Genomic DNA, 25,267 nt, shown 5'->3' on the forward strand with positions numbered 1-25,267 from the left:
ACAAACGCCGTTCTCGTTCCTACTTATTTTGTCTGTGTTTGGCAAGTCTGCCTTCAGTAACAAGGATCCCTCAACTTTCAGTCCTTCTACGCTGTGGGAAGTTGCACCGTTCGTTTGGTCGCAGCAGCAGCAGCAGTACATGCAACTATGGGGGGAAGGAAATGCGTGGTCAATTATAATCAGGGCTCGCGTCCTCGCCACTTATCGCATTGCACGCTCAGCCACACAAGTACATCTCCAGTACTAGTTGCCTTTAACGAAATAATTATCCAACTACCTGCACACATTGCTTTTACCAAGCGTGTGCACTCGACCCAGCGGTGGCTGATATTGGGGGAAATTCCGGCAGCCACAACCCCAATGGAGCGCGACGTGATGCGAAGCATTGTTGTTAGGTTAGAAAAGTTCTCGCGAATGGTGTTAAATTTCTGGAGTGAAACGGCGACCGGAGTTGTGTGTGTGAACTGGTGGTCTGTGCAGCGGGAATCACGTAGTGGTTGTTAAAGATGAAATGTTTTGTTACATATAAGTGTTAGGGATGGTTATGTTCATTATGGTACATATTATTGGGTCTGCTTCGGTCGAAGGGTCATCCTTATCGCTGACACCAGTTATTAGATCTGGCAGGCGTTGGTTGCGGGAGTTGGGGGACGTTGAGGCGGACTTGGGGGAAACAGGAGGTTTACTTACATTATTTACAGTGAAAATATGCAAAGTAAGGAACAGTCATACAGTGATCGACGGCCGGCAGCAAATCGGACGCTGCGGCTCGTGGTAAGAAGAGCTACCCTCTCCTAGATTTGACGCTCTTTTAACCCCTTCGGTCTCTCGGGGTCTCTCGGGGTCCCGTCATTTTTGGCCAATCGTCGAGCCAGCTCAGGTGTCGTCATTTTCCTCCCCTGGTATTGGCCCGTGCAAGTGCCGTCATATTCGGCCAATGGGGACGCTCCGAGGGCTTCATTGTCCGATGGCTGATTTACCTCCGGCTTTGCCTCCTCGCCTGGAAGCGCTCGGCTGAAGGAGACGGGATGTTCTCGGAACGGCCCTCCAGAGCTGCAAAACCGCTTTGCACTCGACCAAGGCTTCCTTCCTGGAACCGTGCCAGCCTCCCGTTCCACTTTTGGGAAGAGTCAAGCAGGGGGAGAGACAATAGCTCGACGTGCGGTGCGTGAGGTAGGAGTCGCCAACCTGTCTGACGGGTCCGGTAGCGTGGTTGACGCCTCGGGGCACCATAATTGGAATGCGACGACCTTTTAAGGTGGTGGGGAAACTTGGGTGATTCCGGGAAAGGGTCCGTATCTAACAATATGTACATTACTCTGATATTATAATATTCAATGTCAATTGGTTTAAACGATCCTGTAGAGCGACGTGGAGACTACGCACAGCTCCTAGGGCGCATTCAAGTGGTCCTAGGTCGTCTCAGTTCGTTTCTCATCGAAAAGGTGCGAAACATTCTGGTGCTGTAGGGGCTAGAGAAGGTACATGGCTAAATTTTCTTATGAAAAAAAAAACAGAGAAAGTATGGCAATCTTTGTAACATATCTCTTCTGTTCTCGTCTGTGTTGTGTTTGCTTGTTTTTCTGTGATTTCACCAAAATAATATGTTTATTGTTTTTATGTAATTTCACAGGAAAGAATTGCCACATAGTTTGCTCCATTGAGGGAGTAACTTTCACTCCCTGCCTGACTGCAGCTTTAATGAAGTACGAGAGAGTCAAATTTTTGGGATGCGGTTGTAACAGATTATACACGTACGGATAAGCACACAACGTAAAACACATATGTGACTACCTGACAAAGACATCTGGCGCCAGAACACCCCGACTAAGAGACACATCCAAGTATCAACTCTACGAGTTTATATAGCCATGCTCTGAGTGGCATGGACTCGCCCTGATGGAAACTGTACCTTATTCAGAAAATAAGACCAATTGGCTCAGAGCATACGAGATCTATCTGCCCATACTTGTGTGGCTGATGAAGCTGCACACAAATGTTAGTTGAAGAAAGCAAAAAGACGAACAAATCTCATTTTGCTCACAGTAGTGACGACAAATATTTCACTTTACCGTATGGGAACCAATTTATGTTAAAATAAAGAAAAGCTCTGTCTTTGACCATAAGAAGAAAAAAAGTTACTTTTTGAAATAAAAAAAATGCAGCAGATCCAACGTGACCTGTTAGAATCTATATACAGCGAAGCTTACAAGGCAGTGTTCACGCGCACCTTCTCATCTGGCTCAAAGGATGCCCCGAGCGAGAAGCTCTGTAATGTAATGCACCTTCGAACGCAACCAGCGTTCCAAGTTGAAAGAGGCAAGCTGGCTTTCTGCGCCATTTGTTTGAGGTACGCGACCTCCCCTTGGAGGCGCAGATGTGACCGTCCACGTAAAGTCCCTATATAAGAAAAGTACCGCCATCCTTTGATAAACGCCGCTTCTCTCTCTCCTGTATCTCCGATTGGACGATGATAGCGCGCGCTTTTCACTTCTTTATATTTTCTTTTTTTCCGCCTCAGAGCCACATTGAAAGTCCTCTGGGCAGCCGCAGTCGCCGGCGGCGGCGGCGGCGCACGCCCGGCCTGAAAGCTTCAACGTGGACTTTCTAGGTGCGCCACCGTCGACTTGGCTTTCGCAAGCAAAAAGTAAAGAAAAAAGCAAGCGCATTAGGAGAGGAGGCGGCGGAGGAAAGAGTAGATGGCGGTACTTTTCTTATATAGGGATTTTACGTCCACGTTGACGTCCACGCGGTTGCCAGGCGACGCAAGGATTGCGCACGTGAGGCCATCTCCTCCGGTGCCCTCGCTCCCGCCTTGTTTAACATCGCCATGAAGGGCCTCTCGGAAAGACTGGCCACAGTAAGAGGAACTGGTCACGCCCTCTACGCGGATGATATTACCGTGTGGTGCAAGGGAGGGTCTGACGCTGCAGTTGAGAGTGCGCTCCAAGAGGCGCTCGACATCACAGAACACTTCCTACTAGACACGGGCCTGAGTCTGTCACCAACTAAGTCCGAACTTCTATTGTATAGGCCCACCAGACGGGGGGTTAGGTGCTCCACACCCTTAGATCAAGTTCCCATAGCCATCTATACGAGGGACGGAGAACAAATCCCCAGAGTGGATACCATCCGGGTCCTCGGACTCTTGCTGGAATCGCTCGGGGGCAACTCACAGACTATAGCCCGCATCACCACCAAGACGGAGAACATGCTTAGGCTTATCCTCAGGGTCTCGAACCGCCGGGGGGGTTTAAGTGAAAGCAATCTCCTCAGGCTCTACCACGCGTTTCTTATGAGCCACGTTAACTATGTAGCTTCCGCTTTGCGCTGGTCTAAACGGGAAGAGGCCAAAATCGACGCCCTCATGCGCAAAAGCATCAAGCGCGTGCTGGGTTTACCACTCACTACCAGCACCGAGCGTCTCATGCAACTAGGCGTGCACAACACCCTGTCAGAGGTGATCGAGGCCCAACGAGTGGCCCAAATAATACGACTCTCATCATCGCGAGCGGGGAGACGCATCCTAGAATCCGTTGGATGCGGTCACCAGGAAATCATGGAGCGCAACGCGACCCTATCACCCATGGTCCGAGATACGTTCAAGGTAGATCCCCTGCCACGTAACGTCCACCCTCAATACAATGTAGGGCGCCGGGTAGCCAGGGCTCGTTCCCTATTAAACGTGGCTGCGGCCACTCAGAATCTTGCATGTTTCGTTGACGCCGCCCAGTACGGGCGTTCTGATCACTATGTCGCAGTTTCGTTTGATTCCAATGGCACTCTCATTAACTCAGCATCCGTGCGGAAGGTTTCTGCAACAGTATAGCCGAGCAGGTTGCTGTAGCTATAGCACTGAAGGACCCGGCTCTACGTTCCCATATCTTTACAGACTCTAGGTCTGCAGCCCGAGCGTTCGCCTCCGGCTCGATCTCAAAGGAGGCGGTGGCCATCCTCGGCACCGAGGGGGCTGCTGGTTTTCATATCATAAAATGGTTCCCGGCCCATATGGGAATCAATGTGCACTGCCTTGTAATCAATGTGCACTGCCTTGAATCAATGTACACTGCCTTGTAAGCTTCGCTGTATATAGATTCTAACAGGTCACGTTGGATCTGCTGCATTTTTTTTTATTTCAAAAAGTAACTTTTTTTCATCTTATGGTCAAAGACAGAGCTTTTGATTCATTCAAGGTTGTTAACGCCAATGAGTTAGCCCATGACTGCGCGCGAGGTATAACACACCGCGGTGGTTCCGGTAGACTCACGGGCGGCGACTTAGGACTGTACAGGGATTCGCTCCTCACCTTCCATGAAATCTTGGCACATTATCAACTTGCTCGGCGGGCCTTTCCGCTACCACATCCTAAACTCAATAGACCACAATCGTCGGCCTTTCGCATGCTCCAAACGGGGTCATTCCCCTCCAGGGGCCGATTCAGTCACTTCGCGCCTAATGTAGACCCCCACTGTCCAGACTGTGGGGAGGCGTACTGCTCCTTATCTCATGTGCTCTGGCAATGCCCTGCGTTACGCAGCTCATCGCTTACCACTCTAACGGACTGGGAGGCAGCCCTTAAGAGCGGCGACCTCTCAGAGCAACTACGGGCTGTCCAGAGGGCCTGCGACAGGGCGGAGGACCACGATCTTCCGACCCCGACGTGGGTGCGGCCCGCGACGGCTACGGGGACTCCCTGAAAAGGGAGGTACCCTAAAGCGGTTCCTCAGGACCAAAAATAAAGTTCTTTGTCTGTCTGTCTGTCTCCCGCCTCATCGCGGCTCTCCGCGTCGCGGCCCCCTCACCATCTCCATCAGCGGCCAACGACCCGCATACGCAGGCCTGCTTCCCCCCCCCCCCCCCTCTACCTTCCACTGCTGCAGGTGAAGTAGCGCGAGCCATCCCTCCTAGATGGCGCCGCAGTCCCCCACCGCTATTTGAGGCTTGAGCCGGTTGCCTAAGGACAAAAACATAACGAAGCAAATATTCGGAACTAGGGAGACATGTGTATGCTGCTGCAAAAATCCGGATACCACTCAGCACATCCTAATGGAATGCGAAGGGATTCACCCAGTGAGAACCGTAGCTAACGTAGACCTTCCAGAAGCGCTTGGATTTAAAGTGGACGGAAGCATCAACGGGTCAGCAGTCGAGACAAGCAAAAGACGTTTAGAGTATTTGGGAGAAAAAAAAGCAGGGAAGGGATTGATACGACCGGATCTGTTACAGTCGTAGCTAGCGATTCAAGGTAGATTTTGAAGGGAAAAAATATTAAGATGTATACAAAAATGCTAGATAAAATACAAGTATACCATAGCTGAAAAAATAAAGCAGGCTAGGGTAACTATTCGTCACCGCCCGTTTCAAAGGGGATGTCATTAAATCATCATCATTATGATTGAGAGTGAGTTATTCAGCGAGAACGCACGAGCAGCAGCAGCAGCAAACGGCAGTCACGGTCGGCAAGAGAGGCGCAGGGGGGCTCGCAAGGAAAGCTTCGCTTTAATAATCCATTTCTCTTGCGTTGAAATAAACTTTCTGTTGTAAAATATCATTTTTTCTTTTTTTTCGCATTTATTTTTAGTGTACTTTTTGTGTGATCTGAAAATTGATATGAGATCACCTCGGTCAGTAGCTACAAACTTTACATTGTTGGTAGTCGCGTAATTGCGATAATTAGATAACTAACACTTCGCAATCTCCGACACTTCGACCCGGCTGCTCCCACAGAAGTTCATACGAACGCTAGCGGTATTGGAATCGGCGCTGTCCTTATTCAACGCGTCGACACCAAAGAACACGTCGTTGCCTATGAGAACATTAGAACAGAGTTTGTTTCCCGACGTCCGCAATTCCTGATAGTCGAGTTTCTACAAACATCGCGTTTTTATATTTAGTGCTCTAACATTAAGAATTTCTGGCAGTCTTCGCAAAAACATCCGGTATATACAGGTTTCAGTGACTAGCGTGCCCCTCAGCCTTCACGGTGGACCTTGCACAGAAAGCGGAACTTTTATTCAACGTTAGAACGTGTTGAATCACAAGGCATAACCTACCTGACCTTGTATAAAAGCGTCACAGTTCTGCAGCATACGATGAGACGCATGCAGCGAATTTCGGCGACAAACGCCTAACTGCATAGTCAGCATGAAGCTGCACGCGCTCACTTTTTGTAAGTAAACTGTTGGTATGCGACGCGCCTAGACCAATCGTCTCAAAGCTTCGCTGGCTTGCACGAAGAAATTCGCATAGGTTTCCACCTTTTCGTGCATACGTCCGTGACCTAATTAATAGATCGTGCTTGTGCGCTGGGGGAACCAGGTTCGAAACCAACGATCGGAAAGTATATGTATATATGCATGCACGAGTCAAAATTGAATACACGGTCAGAAACATACAAAGTGCATGGGGTCAATAGAAGAAAGTTGTCGCTGTAATACTTGCAGAAATGCAACGCCGAAGTTTGTTGAATCGTCGTACTTCTGTATCTCGGTATGCAGAAAACTCGTCATCAAACATTTACTTTTTGCGCCGATATACTATTTAGACACTAACATCGAATACCCGAAATTTTAATTCGAGTCTCAAAGTTTGCTGCAAACCAAATAGTAGTTTCCCATTTGATCCCTCGTTCTGTGTTCTACACAGCAACGCGCAGCCCATCAGCCTACCTGTTGCTAGACACCTCCCTATATATATATAATGAAAAACATGGACTCTTCTGTGCCTCAGAAATACTACTTTAATAATTTCCTTTGGCAACCCTTCGAGCTCGGGTCATTCCATTGGTCCAGGACTCTCCGGCAGTTGGGGTTCGTGCGACGGGTGGCTTCGCCCGCTAGCGACCTTGAGGGTACCGGGACTGCACTTGATAAACGCCTGGTTGTTGGTATCCCTGTCCGTAGCTCTGCACCTGGTAGCCGGCCGGAGTGGAGGCGCTGGGAATGCCGTAGCCTGAAGGGTACCCGCTTCCGCTTGGGTAGTTGTTGCCTGCAAAACACAAGTGCCTCATTCAAAGATAAATTCACGTTTGCGCTCGGGGGTTTATGATGATGATGATGCCTCCATTCCCTGGTTGATTCCCTGGCTAACGCCGCCCATATGGTCGTGGCTCTGTGTCGTTGACACATAGGCATCACCAGACAACCTTATTGCAGCTGCTAGCAAGCGATGTACTCGTGGATGCTAAATAGCCCGCGTAGAAGCTACATTAAAATTAAAATTAGATTATGGGGTTTTACGTGCCAAAACCACGATCTGATTATCAGGCACGCCGTAGTGGGGAACTCTGGAATAAATTGGACCACCTGGGGTTCTAAATCTGAGTACAAGGGTGTTTTCGCATTTCGCCCGCATCGAAATGCGGCCGCCGTGGCCGGGATTTGATCCCGCGACCTCGTGCTTATCAGCCCAACACCATAGCCACTAAGCAACCACGGCGGGTCGAAGCTACATTAGAAAGAACGTGTTAAGAAAACCAATTTGTTTCCCGCAGTTACGAGCAACTTGTCTCATTATTAAGAATGAAGGGTCAGTGTTGGCCAGCGCTTGTTCAAAAGCACCTTCTCAGAGATTGTGGAGGCGAACTATTGCTTATTGATGACTTGCATCTGCTGCAATGTACAGTCCAGTTCATAATTTTACGAACAGCGAGATTTAATAAACGACTTTTTGAACAGTCCGTAATCGAAGTCAGTAAAATTGTACAAAACTATGTGGTTCGCATATCGAAGTACAGGTTGAAAATCTGAAAGATATCAGGCTGCGTGCCCAGGCTGTGGAAATAATCATTTTCTTAAGACCCTGTGGATCTTACTTATATACAGGGTGTCCCAACTATCATGCACCAAGATTTAAACATATGCAAACGCCCCGTAGCTGGACAGAACCAATTTAATGTTTGCCGTCGCTTGGAGATACTCAGATTTTTCTTTTCATTCCGCCTAATTACATAATTAGTCTTAATTAATTATTCAACTTCTCAAATATTATAATTAGATGAAAAGTGCGAATGAGAAAATCGTAGAGCAACATGAAAAATTCCCAATACAGCTTTCTGTTGCTCAATACGTGCTACATAAAAGTTTTTCCGAGCGCGATAGAAGCCCGCGAATACACGCAAAGTGCCTCGAGCGACCAGTCGCGAGGCAATTTTGCTTGAAGTGTCTCCGACACTTCGACCCGGCTGCTCCCACAGAAGTCCATACGAACGCTAGCGGTATTGGAATCGGCGCTGTCCTTATTCAACGCGTCGACACCAAAGAACACGTCCATTGCCTATGCGAGTCGCTCCTTAAGCAAATCCGAGCGCAACTACACAGTCACAGAGCAAGAACATCTTGCAGTGATTTTCGCAGTACAGCGCTTCCTGTTATACCTGTAAGGACGCCCCTTCACCGTGGTGACAGACCATTTTCTCTGCTGGCTGGTTAATCTCCGTGATCCACCAGGTCACGTGGGACACTTCGTTTACAAGAGTAATTTTACCGTTTCCTATAAAAGCGGCCGACGGCACACCGACGCTGACTGCCTCTCGCGCCTGCCGCTTCCGACGACGGACTGCGACGCGGACAACTTCGATCCCTCTATCGCATCGTTGAAGCCAGGATTTCCTGATATTGATAACGTCAAGATCGAGCAGCAAAAAGACGGAACTTTAGAGCCACTTCTCACTACTGTAAGGAAATCAGCGCCATCCACTCGTTACTACTACAGGCCCACAATATCTCCTGGTGGTCGGAGAGTCTCCGTGTTTCCATCTTGCGCGTTATGCATGACGATACAACATCTGGTCATTCTGGATCTGCGCGAACTCTCCACCGCGTTCAAGAAAGGTTCTACGGGCCTAAAATACGTCAGACGATCGACCAGTACGTGTCCAGCTGCAACGAGTATCAACGTCACAAGCGTCCAACGAGCACTCCTCCTGGTCGACTACATCCAGTGCCACCCCCACGCACTCCTTTCGAACAAGTCGGCGTCGACCTTCTCGGTCCTTTCCCGCGGTCATCTGATGGGAATCGCTGGACTGTCGTGCATGTGTGCCGATCGCTTGACGCGCTACTGTGAGACAGCTGTTATACCATCAGCTACTGCAAACGAAGTGTGTATTTTTCTGCTGCGTTTCGTCATTCTCCTAGAGCATGGACCTCCCAGAGTCATCATCAGCGATCGTAGGCGCCAGTTCACTGCAGACGTGGTCGAAGAGATGCTCCGTCTATGTGCTTCAAGTTTTCGACATTACACCCCGTATCATCCACAAACTATAATGGCCTTACTGAACGCACCAACATAACTCCTACTAACATGCTGTACATGTATGTCGCGTCGTCCTATCATAAGAACTGGGACAGCGTGCTACCATTCTTTACGTACGCATTCCATACCTCACAGCACGAAACTATGGGCTACAGTCCCTTAATTCTTTCTTCTTTATGCTTGTCCGCCGCGTTATTATACATTGGGCACTATCTTCCCGTTTTCAAGCTACGATAATCTTTGTATATCCGAGACCGTCACTCTTGTTGAAGAGGCCCGACGACTTGCTTCTTTGCGCACTCTTGTTTCACAAGACCGCTCGAAGACACGCTACGACCGCCGACGCCGACACGTGACATAATACCCTGGTGACTTCGTGTGGCTGTAGAAACCACCAAGAAAACGCGGGTTATGTGAAAAGCTACTGGCCCACTATGTGGGGCCCTATGTTATCACGGATCGTATAAGTGAATTGACCTACCTTATAGCACGCCTCAAATCAAATGGCCGACGGTCAGCAAAGACTGGACTTACGCATGTCGCCCGTTTAAAGCCTTTCATCTCTCGACAGCCTGTTTGACTTGCCCAGCGGGCTTCATCTGCGCGGAGGGAAATGAGACACTCTTACGTACGTTCTAGGGTTACGCCTCAACAGAATGTAGGACATCCAAGACGGGTGAAGAGGAGGAAGACGACGTGCGGCTGGCTTGCTGAATGTCGACAGGCATTCAGTTGATCAAGGCCGTCGCGACTAACTCTGCCTGGCTGTTCAATAAACGCCTTTCGTTGGCGCAACAGTGTGTGTGTGTGTGTGTGTGCGTGTGCGTGTGCGTGTGCGTGTGCGTGCGTGCGTGCGTGCGTGGCGTGCGTGCGTGCGTGCGTGCGTGCGTGCGTGCGTGTGCGTGTGCGTGTGCGTGTGTGTGTGTGTGTGTGTGTGTGTGTGTGTGTGTGTGTGTGTGTGTGTGTGTGTGTGTGTGTGTGTGGTGTCGTGTGTGCGTGCGTGCGTGCGTGCGTGCGTGCGTGTGTGTGCGTGCGTGTGGTGCGTGTGCGTGTGCGTGTGTGTGCGTGTGCGTGTGCGTGTGTGCGTGTGTGCGTGTGTTAAATACACAAGAGACCTGGGCTAGTCGCTTACACTTGTTTCGATAAGAACTTAGCGGCGCTGGTATCAAACATTCACAGAAGAGTCACTGGATATTCGGCATTCATCCCACGAAAATCTAACCGTATAGGCACCGTGCATTGCAGTTTGCGCTAAAGCCCCTATATTTATAAAAGTAGCGCCATCCACTTCCCTCCTCCTCCGTTCCATTATCGCGCTCGGCGCGACCAGCGCGATCGAGGCGCGATATCGACAGTGGCGCCGCCTGCGTCGGGCCTGCCGTGGCAGACGACAGCTAACGCGCTACCAGAGGAAATCCGAGGAAAACTTCGATCGCGCCCTGCGGAGACGTTTTTGAGGCGCGATTTTGCTTCGTCAGTCAGTAACTGGTCTTAATAATGCCGTTTTGGAAGTAGCAACGCGACGATGCGAGACGGCGCAAATATCAAGTGTGCAGCAAGCGTTTGCGCACGCCGGATGGTAAACAAAAAAAGCCTTTTGCTCTTGCCTTGTCGGTTGCGGCAACTTAAGGCGCAGCAGCATGCCATCACAACGAAGTTCTTGTCCCTAACACGTTTGATCCGTTTGTGCGTACAGCACTTTCGTCGCACAGGCCCGAGAATGGCAGTCGGAGCGCGTTATAGGGGTTTTAGTTTGCGCGCGATCTATGCGCCCTCTGCAAGTGAAGCTTTGGGACGGCCAGCGTAAAACCAGCAAAACAGGAGAGAGGCTGTGTATATTCGACGTTACACTTTCGATGGCTTATCGCCAGAGAAAACTGTCCGAGTTGTGAAAATAACAAAGTGCGCATGCTCTGCATATGCCTGCAGAAGTTCGAGATCGATATCAGAAACGCGAAACAATTGTGAGCTTGATATCATCAAAGCTCAGTGCATACCTCTCAGGCGAGCGACGATAAGGGAGTCGTTGTCGTTCGAATGGCGTATCATTTTCATCTACTCTCTAGCGGCCGGTGTCGGCAATATTGGAGCGAAACATCAAATGTCGTAGCGCCATATGAACAGTGAACGGTGCCCATACTGTTCCATTTTAGAGCCTGGAGTTCGTACGTAACAGAGGGGGAATCGTTTGTTTCCATAGTGCAAGAAGTCATTCCCAAAAACTCAGTGATTTCACCAAAACATTAATTTTCTATCGCATATTTGTGTCACAGATTTATATCACAGACATGTGTGAAAAACTCATTAAAATTACCGATCGCCAGTGTTTCGAAAACATGAAATGAGCCGTCATCGTGATAGAAACGCCATAACAACACCTTGATAACCAGCGCAAAGCGCCGAAGCACGCCCAAGCACCGAAGGAAAAGACGTGCCATTAAAAGCGCTTGTGTTTGTATTTCTTTTCATTTAACCTAGACCAAGTCGCCAAATTACTATCCTGAAACAACACCATAGCATAGGCATGACGGCAACTGAGGCTGATTGCGGATAGGCCAAGTATGCTGCAAGGACTGGGCACGATACACAAAAATGTGAAAATCCTGCACGACAGACTGACTCCCGTAAAAACCGGCATCATTAGAGTGCTTTAGCTGAGCGCTTGCTGTCCGCTCCGCTCAGACCGGCATATGCTAGCAAATGCCACACACCCGCTTAGCGGGAACGCTATTGCGCTTAATTGCGCACAACGCTCGTACCGGCAGCGGAACGAAGACCGCATCCCTCGCTCCGCTACAAGCCGACTGAGCGGAGCGTGACAGCGTGTCTGCTTGGCCTCTTCGTCGTTTTACAGCCGAGTTGTATGGCGTCACTCGCGTCTCGGCAAGACGCGCTTATCAAACGCGAAATCTACGCAGTTCCCTGCAGTATCTCCGAGCGTGAAATCTGAGCGGAGCGGAGCGTAAGCGGCGCTCTGCTAAAACTGTCTATTAGATAACAGGAGTGTGCTTACGCAAGAAGCGGGTTAACACGTGGCGGACATATGCAACTTCAGCATTTGCAGTGGTTTCTTAGCTATAATTATATAACTACGAAAATGTCACACAGATCCTCCCGTAAGAGCGCACGTTTTGCACGGGCTCTTTCAGCAGAGACTGGTTATTGCAACAGCCTACGTGGAACTTGGAAAAATCCAGGAATGAAGGGACCCGTGACCGAGGAGCACTTGATGCAACGTTTTCAAAGTTATTGTTTGCATGTGTGTCCACTGTCTTCGCCTTTTGTAGCAGTTTAAATTTGAGAAGAAGTCCCGTGACACTTACCATAGTAGTAATTTTGACGACCGGGTTCGGCGTTCTGCGGTGAGGGACACCGAGATGGCCATGTTCCCGTCGCCTGCTGGTAAGCGGCCCATGGACTTTTTGACTGCTTGTCTGCGCATACAGAACAAACCACCACAGTGTTGCATGGAAATCCGCGAAGCAAAGCGCAAGCTCCCGGTTGACTATACTGTAAATCGCCGCTAGGAGACTAGAACAAGTAATAAAACCAAGACCAACTATCTCTTTGCTAGTGTCCTCATGCAGGCGCTTCCAGTTTACTCCAATTGTGAATAAGGTTACGTTAATCGAACATGAAGAGGTCGACTTAATTTTGGCGAGGAATATTGATGCGAAAGCGTCAAATGGCCCAGTGAATGAAAAAGCCGGCGTCTGTCGTCTGTAGCAGCGAAACGGCACCTAAATTCGCATTCCTATTAGCCGCGACGCCCCGCCACGAGCGCGCGGGCGAAAGGGAACACCTGCTGCCGCTTTAGCGCGCCAGGTGTTACGTGAGGACAGAGGGCATCACCGCGACGCCACGTCACCCTCGCTCTCGGAAGCCGACGCGCGGTCCGTATCTCTAACCCCAAGTGGTATTGGCTGCCGCGCGCGCCTGCCCCCCTTGGTGGCCGCTGCTGCTTCCTTGGTCTCTCGTCGCGCAGAGCGTCGGTTCGGTGGCATGCGGCGCTGGCACCGCAGGCTGCTGCTGCTTGTTGGCTTGGGGAGCACGTACAGCTATGGTACATTACACGCAGCGCAAAGCTCGAACGACCGCTCAGCGGCGTTCAATTGGGCATTAATGCTTTCGCATTCACAGCAAGTGTCCTCGCAGGGTTTTTTTTTTTTTCTCCGAGTTCATGTACGGGATAATTGGTAGGACGGCTGGGTGAACCTAAGGTCCAGAAACGTGGGTCAAACCAATCTGCGAGACGGTGGTGGATGCAAACAAGACAAGGTTAGGCCGGGTATAACTCCTCCCCCACCAGCCCGCTTCTGACACGGACCACTTTCGCCGGTTTGGTGCAGATGTCTCCGGTTCACCAACGTGATGAACGCCCCACTTCTCTACCTACGATGAGTTGGCCAAAAGCTCAAGCAGTTCGCGCTATCCTCTAACTTGGGCGTACACGTATAGACGCAATCGATAGTCAGCATTCGGCCAGCTGCTGTCAGTACTCAAAGCTTCTGCGTGCGGTCTTGCGTTATACTGCACTAATTCGCCTTGACTGAATCATTACAATTTTGTGGTGATAGCAATTACATGGACAATTGAGTCGCGTTCATGCCATCGCCGCCACTGTCATGCTATCACAGTTTCCACGGCGCATGCGTCGCCCGCGCGCGCAGGCTTCAGAGACGCGAGCGACGTGCTGTGCATTTGGCAGCAAAAACTGCGAAGCCGAGTGAACGCACCCTCATTGTCCGCTCAATCAGCTAAGCGAAGTAGGCAGCGTTCTGTCTTCCGCTGCTGGAATGCGATGTGTGCACGTGTACTATAGAATTAATGCTGAACAGCTGTGTACATACACTTGTCCGAGCGGAACGGACAGTAAGCTAAATGCTATAGCTACTCCTTTCATTGGGCGCTGACAAGCGTGGATGGTGTTTGCATTCGTTCTCATCCCGTGTACTGCCGAGGTGCGATGCCTGCAATGGCAGCGCTCCTTATCATACCAATGTTCTGAGACGCCTGGTATATAGCTGCCATATGCAGTTAGCATTTTTTTCCAAGGGCTTGCCACTGCAGGGCGCTGTTTCTGCTACACTTGCGTCGCATGCTGCGTCGCGCCGACATGTCGCCCCCGCGTATATCATCGAACACCGTCAATGAGCTCGACGGCTACGCTAAACTTTGCTATCGCTGTCAATAGAAAGCTTTAGTATACATCGAAAAATGCTTTCGTTACTGTTAGCGAGCGACGCAACGCTAACACTATCGTATGCTGCAAGGTACGGACTAGTCTTTTATAATAGCGGAAACGAGCGGAACGCTAACACAAACACTTACGATGCCACCAAAATGATGATGATCATAAATTATGCGCTGTGGCGCCATATATTGCACAAACAAATATTCGTAATCTAGGCATCTGAGATCTGGTAGCGCACATGCCATGCATGACTTGCCGTGCGCACCGCCAAACTTTGGAAGCCATGTTCAGCTATAGTATACAGGCGCTCTTGCTGATCGCGGAGACAGCGCCTAGTTGTCACTACTACTGTGGAGTCGAAGCATCATGACACAAATCTAAAGCAAATGCAAGCATCTGTCGGAAACGAATGGATCATACAATGAAGGACGACGGCGGGCGGCTGTCGTCGTTCATAAAGTCCCTATATAAGAAAAGTACCGCCATCCTTTGACAAATGCCGCTTCGCTCTCTCCTGTGTTATCCTGTATCTCCGATTGGACGATGATAGCGCGCGCTTTTCACTTCTTTATATTTTCTTTTTTTCCGCCTCAGAGCCATGTTGAAAGTCCTTGCGCAGCCGCAGTCGCCGGCGGCGGCGGCGGCGACGGCGCGCGCCCGGCCGTGGCCCGGCCTGAAAGCTTCAACGTGGACGGACTTTCTAGGTGCGCCACCGTCGACTTGGCTTTCGCAAGCAAAAAGAAAAAGCAAGCGCTTTAGGAGAGGAGGAGGCGGAGGAAAGAGTAGATGGCGGTACTTTTCTTATATAGGGACTTTAGTCGTTCACTGTCGCCTCGAAGGTGCCGCTATATATGTTTACCATGCTAAACGCTCTTTGCAATTGTTCGCGTCACACGATAAATTCCAAACATAGCGGAAGCACGCAATGCACGAAGCTAGCGTTCTGCATGCGCATGCGCAGTCTGGTCCCTCTAATTCATCACGCGTAGCGTGATGCCACTTACGCTATTCAATGCGACATCCCCCCCCCCCCCCTCTTTCGCGCTAAACTGTCAAATTTTAACTCAGTTACGAACTATACACATCTGTACACCAGTTTCGATAGGCTGATTTAAACTGGCGAGCCAGTAAGCCATCATCGGTGTCAATGACATTTTATTCTTGTGTTACGAACACCGAAGCCTATTAATGAACCATGCAGTCGAAGAACGTTGTCGGCGAATGTATACCACAATTCTTAATTGCTTCACGCCTTGTATGGACCAACGGTCCATTATGTATGAACTGCATTTCACTGAGAACTAACCTTTTTTTATGAAAACAAAGTGAAAATGTGTAGCTTATTCCACTCGCGTGACCACCGGTTTAAAAACGGCACTCAACATGCATCATCGCGCTGTCTGCCCCGGTGATTTCGTTTTATGTATATATACGAACCAGCAGTAGCAGCCGCGCTGGTCCAGCCAGCCGAGTAGTTCGTCGCTCCGTTCGGCGGGTACCCCGAAGCCCCAATCTGTCCACCTGTGTAGCTTCTGGAACCCGGGTAGCCCGGCGACTGCTGGTAGGCCGCCTGGGTGGTCTGCGGCATGGCGTAGGCCTGCGCCGGATAGTTCTGGTAGGCCTGGGCTTGGCGAGCATACTGCTGCTGCAGTTGCTGTTGCTGCTGCAGCTGCTGTTGCTGCAGCTGTTGCTGCAGTTGTTGCTGCAGCTGTTGCTGAAGTTGTTGCTGCAGCTGTTGCTGCAGCTGCTGCTGAAGCTGCTTCTGTTGCTGCTGTTGCTGTTCCTGCTGCTGCTGAAACGCCACGGCCGTCTGATAGGCGGCAGCCGTCGTGTTCGGGGAGTATCCCTGATTTCCCATTGCGTACCGCTGCTGCTGCTGTTGCTGCTGCTGTTGGAGGGCAGCCGCCTGCAGGGCGTTCTGGATGGCCGAGATGCCCTGCTGCGGCATCTGCCGCTGCATGCCTGATGCTTGGTAGCCCTGATTGCCAAAAGGATAGCTCTGCCCTATGGCTGCGGCGTACGCCTGGTAACCTGGGGCCGTCGGGTAACTCATCCTCTTGCAAACTAAAACATGCAAGAAGAAAAATGGTGCTTGGGTAGAAAGCAAATTTAAATACAATGCATTCGACGTCATAGCGATTGTCAGCTCCCTCCAAGAAGTAAGACTATATAGAATAACTTTTCGTGCTCTTCATATTTCTGGACGCGAGACGGTATTCACTTCAGTTATATTTAGGTGAATGTTAGACAACCACACGCAAGAAGCCAAAATTGTTCCGGAGTCATCCACTAAAACGTCTCAGCGCAAGTGTTGCATTGGGAACTTAGAACCCTCAAATGAATTCGGTGACATTGGCGCCTTTCAGTCTATGCTCCACTCTGCCGGGATAACGACATTGACAAGACCGCAGCTCACGCCTCTTAATCGCTAAAAAATAAAAGTGAATCGGCAGACAAGTTTTGGATAATGAAATTTTGCGGTAAATTTCATACCGAATCGCAACCAAGATGACTGCACTAAAAAAAATAATAATAATGCATGCACAACTGGGGCCGTATTTCACACAAATTATTTTCCGCCAATTGTATTCATCTGCGTCCTGGCGAGTGGCCGACCTTGGCGATAGCGGGGGAGCGGCTTTGTGCTAGTCCATGACGAACGACAAAACGAAAGAAAAAGAAAAAAGAATCGTAACAAAATATGACCCCCGTATTGCCGGATGAAACTATACACTTCGACAAATCGCCTAATAGAGATAAAATGAAGCAGCGAGGAAGCGAAGCATCCGGCGAGCCTTACTGAGAGAGCTTCGAGTCATCAGTAACGGCTAAGATATGCTAAATAGCTGGGTCAGGCAGTTAACATCGCGCCTAACCAACCAGCGCCCGTACTGAGGCTTGTACGCGAGGACGTGCGGGTTTTGGTATACTCACAAGGGCTACCGATGTCCTTCGAGGCCTCCAGCCGATTCGAATTCACCGAGGCGACTGGCTCGCGACGGCCAATGCACGCACCGCCGGCACCCGCAGCTGTCTCGCGCGGAACACGCGCCCCCGCTCACGCCTCGTCGTCTTTACAAAAGTTTGGGACAACACGTTTAGTTCGCCTATTACACTATGGCGTGTCACATGAACACTTTACTCAATTTATTCGTACTCGTTGCATCTCTTTATTCTCTCATGCGTGAAACTGCTATTTTTATTTTATTATTTCTATAGAAACTAATTTCACATTGTTAGCGATAGTTAAATCGTCAGTGTGCTCTCTGTTGACCAATAAATGTATGCTCTTTCGCAGGCTGCTATTGAGACTGTCTTTTACACTCTAAAAACAGTTGCACCCTTTGGGGCGTATTTTTGCCACAGAACAATAATCGTCATCTGACTTGCGTGGCTTTCCTTTCTTTAACGCTGTGCGCCCGGCACTTCTAGGTCACGAACGACAAGAGCGTTATCAGCGTGACACAGCGTTCTCGACAGGAAAGTAGCAAGTGCAGAGTTTTCAAGATAGCAAACGCAAGCAAGACTGATGACGATTATCGTTGTGTGGCAAAAATGCACCCCAAAGGGTGCAACTGTTTTTAGAGTGTACTTGTTTCTCTTAAAAATATTTTCTCAATCCTTCTTTTTGTTTATTTATTTATTTATTTATTTATTTATTTATTTATTTATTTATTTATTTATTTATTCATTCATTTATTTTGTAGTGAAGAAGAGGGACGATGCAGTGGGGCATCATTACTAGTGCTGTCTAGTGGGGCAGTTTGCATTAGGCACTTTGCATAATATGCAATTTCCTTGCTTTATCCAGAGGAATCCAACAGCCAATAAAATGCCTAATAGTTCTCATAATGAAACCAAGGATGATGACGACGTTTATTTCTTCAGCGTTTTACTCAAAGTAATTTAAGAGTGAATGAATAAATACAAGACAGCGATAGAGTGTTTGTGTTTAACAGGAAAATTCGACCTCAAGCCACCTCCTGAATTGTAATGAGATTGTGAACAGAGCGCTGAAGGTGCACGTTGGACTGGCGGAGCTGGACGCGGGGGGGGGAGGGGGGGGGGGATTACAGCACCTGAACTCCCCCCCCCCCCCCCCTCGGTGCGCCATTGGGAGAGCGCCCCTCGCATCAGTAACTCGTGCCTTCCGTTCACTATAGTATTATGCTGACCGCTATTTACGTAACGATTAATTAAAAGTGTATTTTACATTCTACCCGGGTTCAATCCAGCTAGGGTAGCCTCCAGGAGGGGGCCCTCATCATTTCGGAGCGACACCACATCTCGATAGGATAAGGTCATCCGGGATGCTAGAACCACACGGAGGCTAGGGAAATCGCGTGGTGCGCCTAAGTTTTTCTTCGTGTATGTCCATTGTTTCTCGGGGAAGGAGGGGTCAATACTTCAACAAAGGTATATTCGATATATATATATATATATATATATATATATATATATATATTGATATGAGCCAGTTGTCTGGCGGACAACGAAGATGCTGAAGCATAGAGCCGACGAGACGAGGAAGAGGTGAAACTGTGGTTCGCTATCTTTGTTGTTGCTGGCCAACATTTAGTCTCCTTGTACATAGTGTAAATAAACCCCCTTTTCTGTAAATCTCCCCATAACATATTGGTGGAGGTGCGGGGTACATCACCAGCACATCACGGAACTTCGAAGCGGTAATCTCGTGGGCCCTTCGACCATGTCGACTGAAATGCCCGCTGCTTCGGCTTCGGCTACCACAGCACCGATTGTCTTGACCCAACTCCGGGACCCTGGCGCCTTCTCGGGCACTGACAACAAGGACGTTGAAGACTGGCTAATCGAATACGAACGCGCCAGCAAGAGCCACCATTGGGACCCACCCGGAAGACAGCCGGTCCTCGCCTTTTCATGGCCGCAATGACCTGCCGCACTGTGATGTTTCTGCTCCGACTCCACACTACGACCGCCGCTCGCCGTCCCCACAGAACAGGCGCGCGTTCTCGCTCACCGATTGCCCGTCGCTCACCGTCGCCATACCCTCGCCGTCCCTCTTCGGAAAACTGACCGGTGCAGCTCCCAGAGGTGATGCTGCATTGACCAACCGACCCGGAAATCCTCTGTTGACCCTAACCACCCGACAAAACCATTTGGACATAGAAGTGGACGGCGTGCCTGTTTCGGCGCTCATAGACACGGGGACGCAATTATCGGTTATGAGCACTCGCCTTTCTCGTCATATCCGCAAGTTTCTGACGCCCGCGGCGTCGCCTGTCATTCGTGTAGCCGACGGCGGCGATGATGGCGCTCCTGCGGCGCTGCGAAATGATGATCTACGGCGCTCCGAAATGATGAGGGCCTCCTCCTGGAGGCTACCCTAACTGGATTGAACCCGGGTAGAATGTAAAATACACTTTTAACTACATCGTTACGTAAATAGCGGTCAGCATACTATAGTGAACGGAAGGCGCAAGTTACTGATGCGAGGGGCGCTCTCCCAATGGCGCACCGAGGGGGGGGGGAGGGGGGGGGGAGTTCGGGTGTTGTAATCCACCCCCCCCAACATCTTGCGTCGTTGGGATGTGCACCAGACCTCAGTTCTATTCGCCGTTCTGCAGCAGTTTCCACATGAAGTCATCCTCGGCCAGGACTTCCTGAGTACCCATTCTGCCCTCATCGACTGCTCTTCTGGCCTTCTCCAGTTCGAACTTCCTTCTGTACCCGATCTCCCCACCGAGTCACAGCCGCGTTTATGTGTCGCCGAGTTTGTTCGCCTTCGACCAGCCGCCGCGACGTATGTCACACTGACCTCAGATTCCGCCATTTGTGACGGCGACTACGTCAGCTCTGTGACGGCGACTACAAGGCAGGTAGCCCTCCCTCACTCCGTTGTGACTGTTTCTGTGAACTGGGCATGTATCCCTATTCTGAACTTTGGACGCACTCCACAGTTTCTTCCCGAAGGTATCACGCTGGGACGCATAGCACCTTTAGACGCACACGACCCTGTGGCCCTTACTATCGATGCGCCCCTGTCTTCTGGAAGCCCTGACACTATATAGTACTTCATTTGATGCACATTTTGACGCCATGATCGCCCCCGACCTTTTGGCTGCTCAGTCTGACGACCTTCGTCGCTTGCTAGCCGCTTACAGCGACGTTTTCGATTTTGCTTCGCCCCATCTCAGCCAGACAAAAGTTGTGACTCATCGTATTGACACCGGCACCGCCAGTCCCATCCATAGGCGTCCTTACAGGGTGTCTGCGACTGAACGGCGCGTAATTCAAACCGAAGTCGAGAAAATGCTTACAAAGGACATCATCGAACCATCTACGAGTCCTTGGGCATCCCCTGTGGTGCTTGTCAGAAAAAAGACAACACCTGGCGATTCTGCGTCGACTATCGCCACCTAAACAAGATTACTAAAAAGGACGTGTACCCTCTGCCGCGAATTGACGACGCCCTCGACTCTTTGCATGGCGCACAGTAGTTTTCTTCGATAGAACTTCGGTCCGGCTATTGGCAAATCGCCGTCGACGAAAAAGACAGGGAGAAGACCGCCTTTATAACACCCGAAGTTATGCCATTTGGCTTGTGCAATGCCCCTGCAACATTTGAAAGAATGATAGACTCCCTTCTTCGTAGTTTCAAGTGGTCTACTTGCCTGTGCTATCTCGATGACGCAGTCATTTTCTCGCCCACGTTCTCCAGTCATCTAAGTAGACTCTCGGCTATTCTGCGCATCCTTCGCAATGCAGGTCTTCAACTTAACTCTGCCAAATGCCACTTCGGTCGCCGCGAGATCACTGTACTTGGCCATCTTGTCGATGCTACAGGTATACGGCCTGACCCTGCCAAAGTTAGCGCCGTTGCCAACTTTCCGACACCTCGCTCTACTCAGGACGTCCGTTCCTTTTTCGGCCTGTGTTCTAATTTTCGGCGGTTTGTGAAAGATTTTGCAGCACTAGCACGGCCCCTCACCTGCCTGCTTAAGAAAGACGCGACTTTTTCTTGGAGTCCTGCACAAGCGTCCGCCTTCTCACAGCTGATTAGAATACTGACATCACCACCAGTGTTGGCTCACTTCGACGAATCTGCGCCCACAGAAGTCCGTACCGACGCCAGTGGCCATGGAATCGGCGCAGCGTCAGCCCAACGTCAGCATGGTCAGGACTGCGTTATTGCTTATGCCAGTCGCCTTCTTTTCTCGGCTGAGCAAAACTATTCGATCACAGAGCGAGAGTGTCTTGCTCTAGTTTGAGCCATCGCCAAGTTTCGCCCTTACCTCTACGGCCAACCCTTCACCGTCATTACTGACCACCATGCTCTATGCTGGCTGTCTTCTCTCAAAGATCCCACTGGTCGCCTTGGTCGTTGGGCACTGAGACTTCAAGAATACTCGTATACCGTCGTTTACAAGTCTGGCCGCTTGGACCAGGATGCCGACTGCCTCTCCAGATACCCAATAGATCCACCGGATGCTGCCCTGAGCGACTCCAGCCCGTGTGTTCTTTCCATCTCTCAACTCTTCAACATCGCTGCCGAACAACGCCTTGACGCGTTTCTACGCAAGATCATCGAAAAATTGCACTCCCACGCTCCTGATCCTTCCCTCCGCCTCTTTGTACTCCAAAACGACACGTTATATCATCGCGTTATATCATCGTCAGGTCATCCCTGACGGTCCTGACCTGTTGTTAGTCATCCCGGCTCACCTCCGTTCCACTGTCCTGGCGCAGCTTCAAGACGCCCCAACGGCGGGACATCTTAATTAGCATGTCACGCACATACGACCGCGCACGCCGCCGTTTCTATTGGCCTGGGATGTCCCGCTCATTGCGCCGTTACGTGGGCTCATGCGACCTTTGTCAGCGCCGAAAAAAGTTCACTCTGCCGCCTGCAGGCCATCTTCAGCCTCTGGACATTCCTTACGAGCCTTTTCACCGCGTCGGCCTCGATTTACTTGGTCCGTTTCCCCTATCCGCCTCTGGGAACAAGTGGGTCGCCGTTGCCACAGATTATGCGACGCGGCTTGCCATTACGCGTACACTTCCCACTAGCTGTGCCACCGACGTTGCAGACTTCTTGCTGCATAACGTCATACTCCAGCACGGAGCTCCTCGGCAACCTGCTCACTGACCGCGGCAGACAGTTCCTGTCCAGGGTGATTGATGACATTCTAAGATCCTGCGCGACGCAACATAAACTGACTACAGCCTACCATCCACAGACGAATGGCTTGACAGAACGCCTGAACCGCACCCTTACCGACATGTTGGCCATGTATGTGTCTGCCGACCACCACGACTGGGACGTTGCACTACCCTTTGTGACATTCGCGTACAACACTTCCAGGCATGAGACCACTGGTTATTCGCCGTTTTTCCTCTTATACGATCGAAACCCTACATTGCCCATGGACACCCTGGTGCCTTCTTCTGGGTGCCCACCCACTGAATATGCTATTGCACGTGCCGACCATGCACGTCAAGTTGCTCGCACTCGATTTTCTGAGTCCCAAATCCCCCAGCAGTCTCGCTACAACAGCCACCACAGGACCACCCACTTTGTCCCTGGATCGCTCGTTCTCCTGTGGTCCCCAGCACGACGCGTTGGCTTATCCGAAAAACTGCTCTTCCAGTACGCCGGTCCATATCGCGTGTGCCGCCAAGTGACTGATGTCACTTATGAAATCGCTCCACTGCTGCCTTCGTCATCCTCTGCTCCTCTCCGCAAGGACATTGTACACGTTGTCCGTATCAAGCCCTATCGTGCCCCGGACACCCCTTAATACCTCGTGTGCTAGTTTTTTTTTTTTTTTTTCATGTACCCTTCGTTCACCTGCACCGAGTCGGTGCTTTCGCCGCCGGAGGGTAGTGTTATGAGCCAGTTGTCCTGCGGACAAAGAAGATGCTGAAGCATAGAGCCGACGAGACGAGGAAGAGGTGAAACTGTGGTTCGCTTTGTTGTTGCTGGCCGACATTTAGTCTCCTTGTACATAGTGTAAATAAACCCCTTTTTCTGTAAATCTCCCCGTAACAATATATATATATATATATATATATATATCTCCCCGTAACAATATATATATACAGGGTGTTTCAGCGAACACTTTCAAAAATTCTTAAAGGTTGCCTGTGGCAGATAGCACAATTATAGTTCGTGAGCTGGTCTAATCGAAGAGGCGGACATTACTTGCACAAGGAATTGAAATGCATAATCGAACAATTAACAGAAATTCACTAATTAAGTTTTTAACTAATTACCTGATGGCCCATATTGCAATTTACAAATTGTAGCCGCGGAGTTCGCAAGGTGGATCCACTTTGAACGAATTCTCGGGATGACACCAGTTTCGAGATATTAATTCCCGAACTTCGTGGAGAAATGCATTGGCGTTCCAGTTAGGTTCTTAACAAAACGTCGATTTATGCATTGAAGCACAAAATTAACTGGAACGCCAATGCATTTCTCCGCAATGTTCGGGAATTGACATCTTCGAACTGGTGCCATCCTGAGAATTAATTCTAAGTGGATCAGCCTTGCGAACTCCACGGCTACAATTCGTAAATTGCAATATGGGCCATCAGGTAATTAGTTAAAAACTGAATTAATGAATTTTTGTTAATTAGTCCATTATGCATTTCAATTCTTTGTGCAAGTAATGTCCGCCTCTCCGAGTAGATCACCTCATTAACTAGAATTGGGCTATCTGCCACAGGCAACCTTAAATAAATTTTGAAAGTGTTCGCTGAAACACCCTGTATATATATATATATATATGGGTCAAAGCACGAGAGTCTGTATCAGCATGAGCGAGTACACTATATCGTCTAACCCTGCAGACTCCAACAATACATGGACAAGCTGCCACACAGCGGCAAAATCCCATCGGCAACTACCTGAGTGACCGGTCGATGCTGCAGAGCCTGCCATACGACTTCACTCTAAAAACAGTTGCACCCTTTGGGGTGCATTTTTGCCACACAACAATAATCGTCATCAGTCTTGCTTGCGTTTCCTATCTTGAAAACTCTGCACTTGCTACTTTCCTGTCGAGAACGCTGTGTCACGCTGATAACGCTCTTGTCGTTCGTGACCTAGAAGTGTCGGGCGCACAGCGTTAAAGAAACGAAAGCCACGCAAGTCAGATGACGATTATTGTTCTGTGGCAAAAGTACGCCCCAAAGGGTGCAACTGCTTTTACAGTGTTGCATATGGCTCTTGGAGGTCGTAGCACCTTGACGAGCGCCAAAAGAGTGGTCAGTCCATCGCGAAGAAGCTCCGCGTTCGGTTAGAAGGGCGGTACTTCCGGGAATTGAGCTCCGCAGCCACCTGGCAAATGCATCCAGGTGACTTGTTGTCAGCCTATTGGTCCACCAAAGGGGCAGGTGGATCAACGCAATTCACCGCAGCAGCAACCGCAGAGACGATGCAGTCTCTAATGAACGAAATGATCAACTGTGTTTACTCGCGCCTATGCCTTTGCTCGCAAACTGCGATTCCCGCAATCGTGTAACCCAGGGCCTCACTCAAGAAACCCCTTCATCGAACTTTTTCTTATTTTAGTGCAGGCACAAAGTAAACTGCCGGCTTTGAACGCGAACCTGGTGCTCTCCTCCTTTTCATATCGGTCCCCCGTGGGTGCCCATATAATAAGGAACTAGTTGGAGCGCTCTCCGCCTGTACACTCTTCTCCTCGCCCCCGCTGGAGAGCATACAGGCACCCGAAATCCACCTTATACACAGCGCCTTTATGAAAGGGCCTGTTGTGCCACCTGCGTTCCATGCCTCGGCCGCTAAGATCGCCAGCAATGGCGCACGAAGGG

The 25,267-nt window shown here is 50.0% G+C and overlaps 1 protein-coding gene across 1 annotated transcript; it reads right to left on the minus strand.

Moving 5' to 3' along the window:
• Positions 1-6,726: 6,726 nt before the first annotated feature.
• LOC119436681 (vacuolar protein-sorting-associated protein 36-like) lies at positions 6,727-17,517 on the minus strand. The gene is made up of 4 exons (XM_037703644.2): positions 17,384-17,517; positions 15,887-16,513; positions 12,579-12,689; positions 6,727-6,987 (listed from the first exon to the last, which is right to left on the minus strand). Exons 2-4 carry the CDS (start codon positions 16,500-16,502, stop codon positions 6,836-6,838), a joined length of 879 nt encoding a protein of 292 aa, XP_037559572.1. The 5' UTR covers positions 16,503-16,513; positions 17,384-17,517; the 3' UTR covers positions 6,727-6,835.
• Between the last annotated feature and the right edge of the window lie 7,750 nt (positions 17,518-25,267).

This window comes from Dermacentor silvarum, chromosome 1, assembly GCF_013339745.2.
Source record: "Dermacentor silvarum isolate Dsil-2018 chromosome 1, BIME_Dsil_1.4, whole genome shotgun sequence".
NCBI lineage: Eukaryota > Metazoa > Arthropoda > Arachnida > Ixodida > Ixodidae > Dermacentor > Dermacentor silvarum.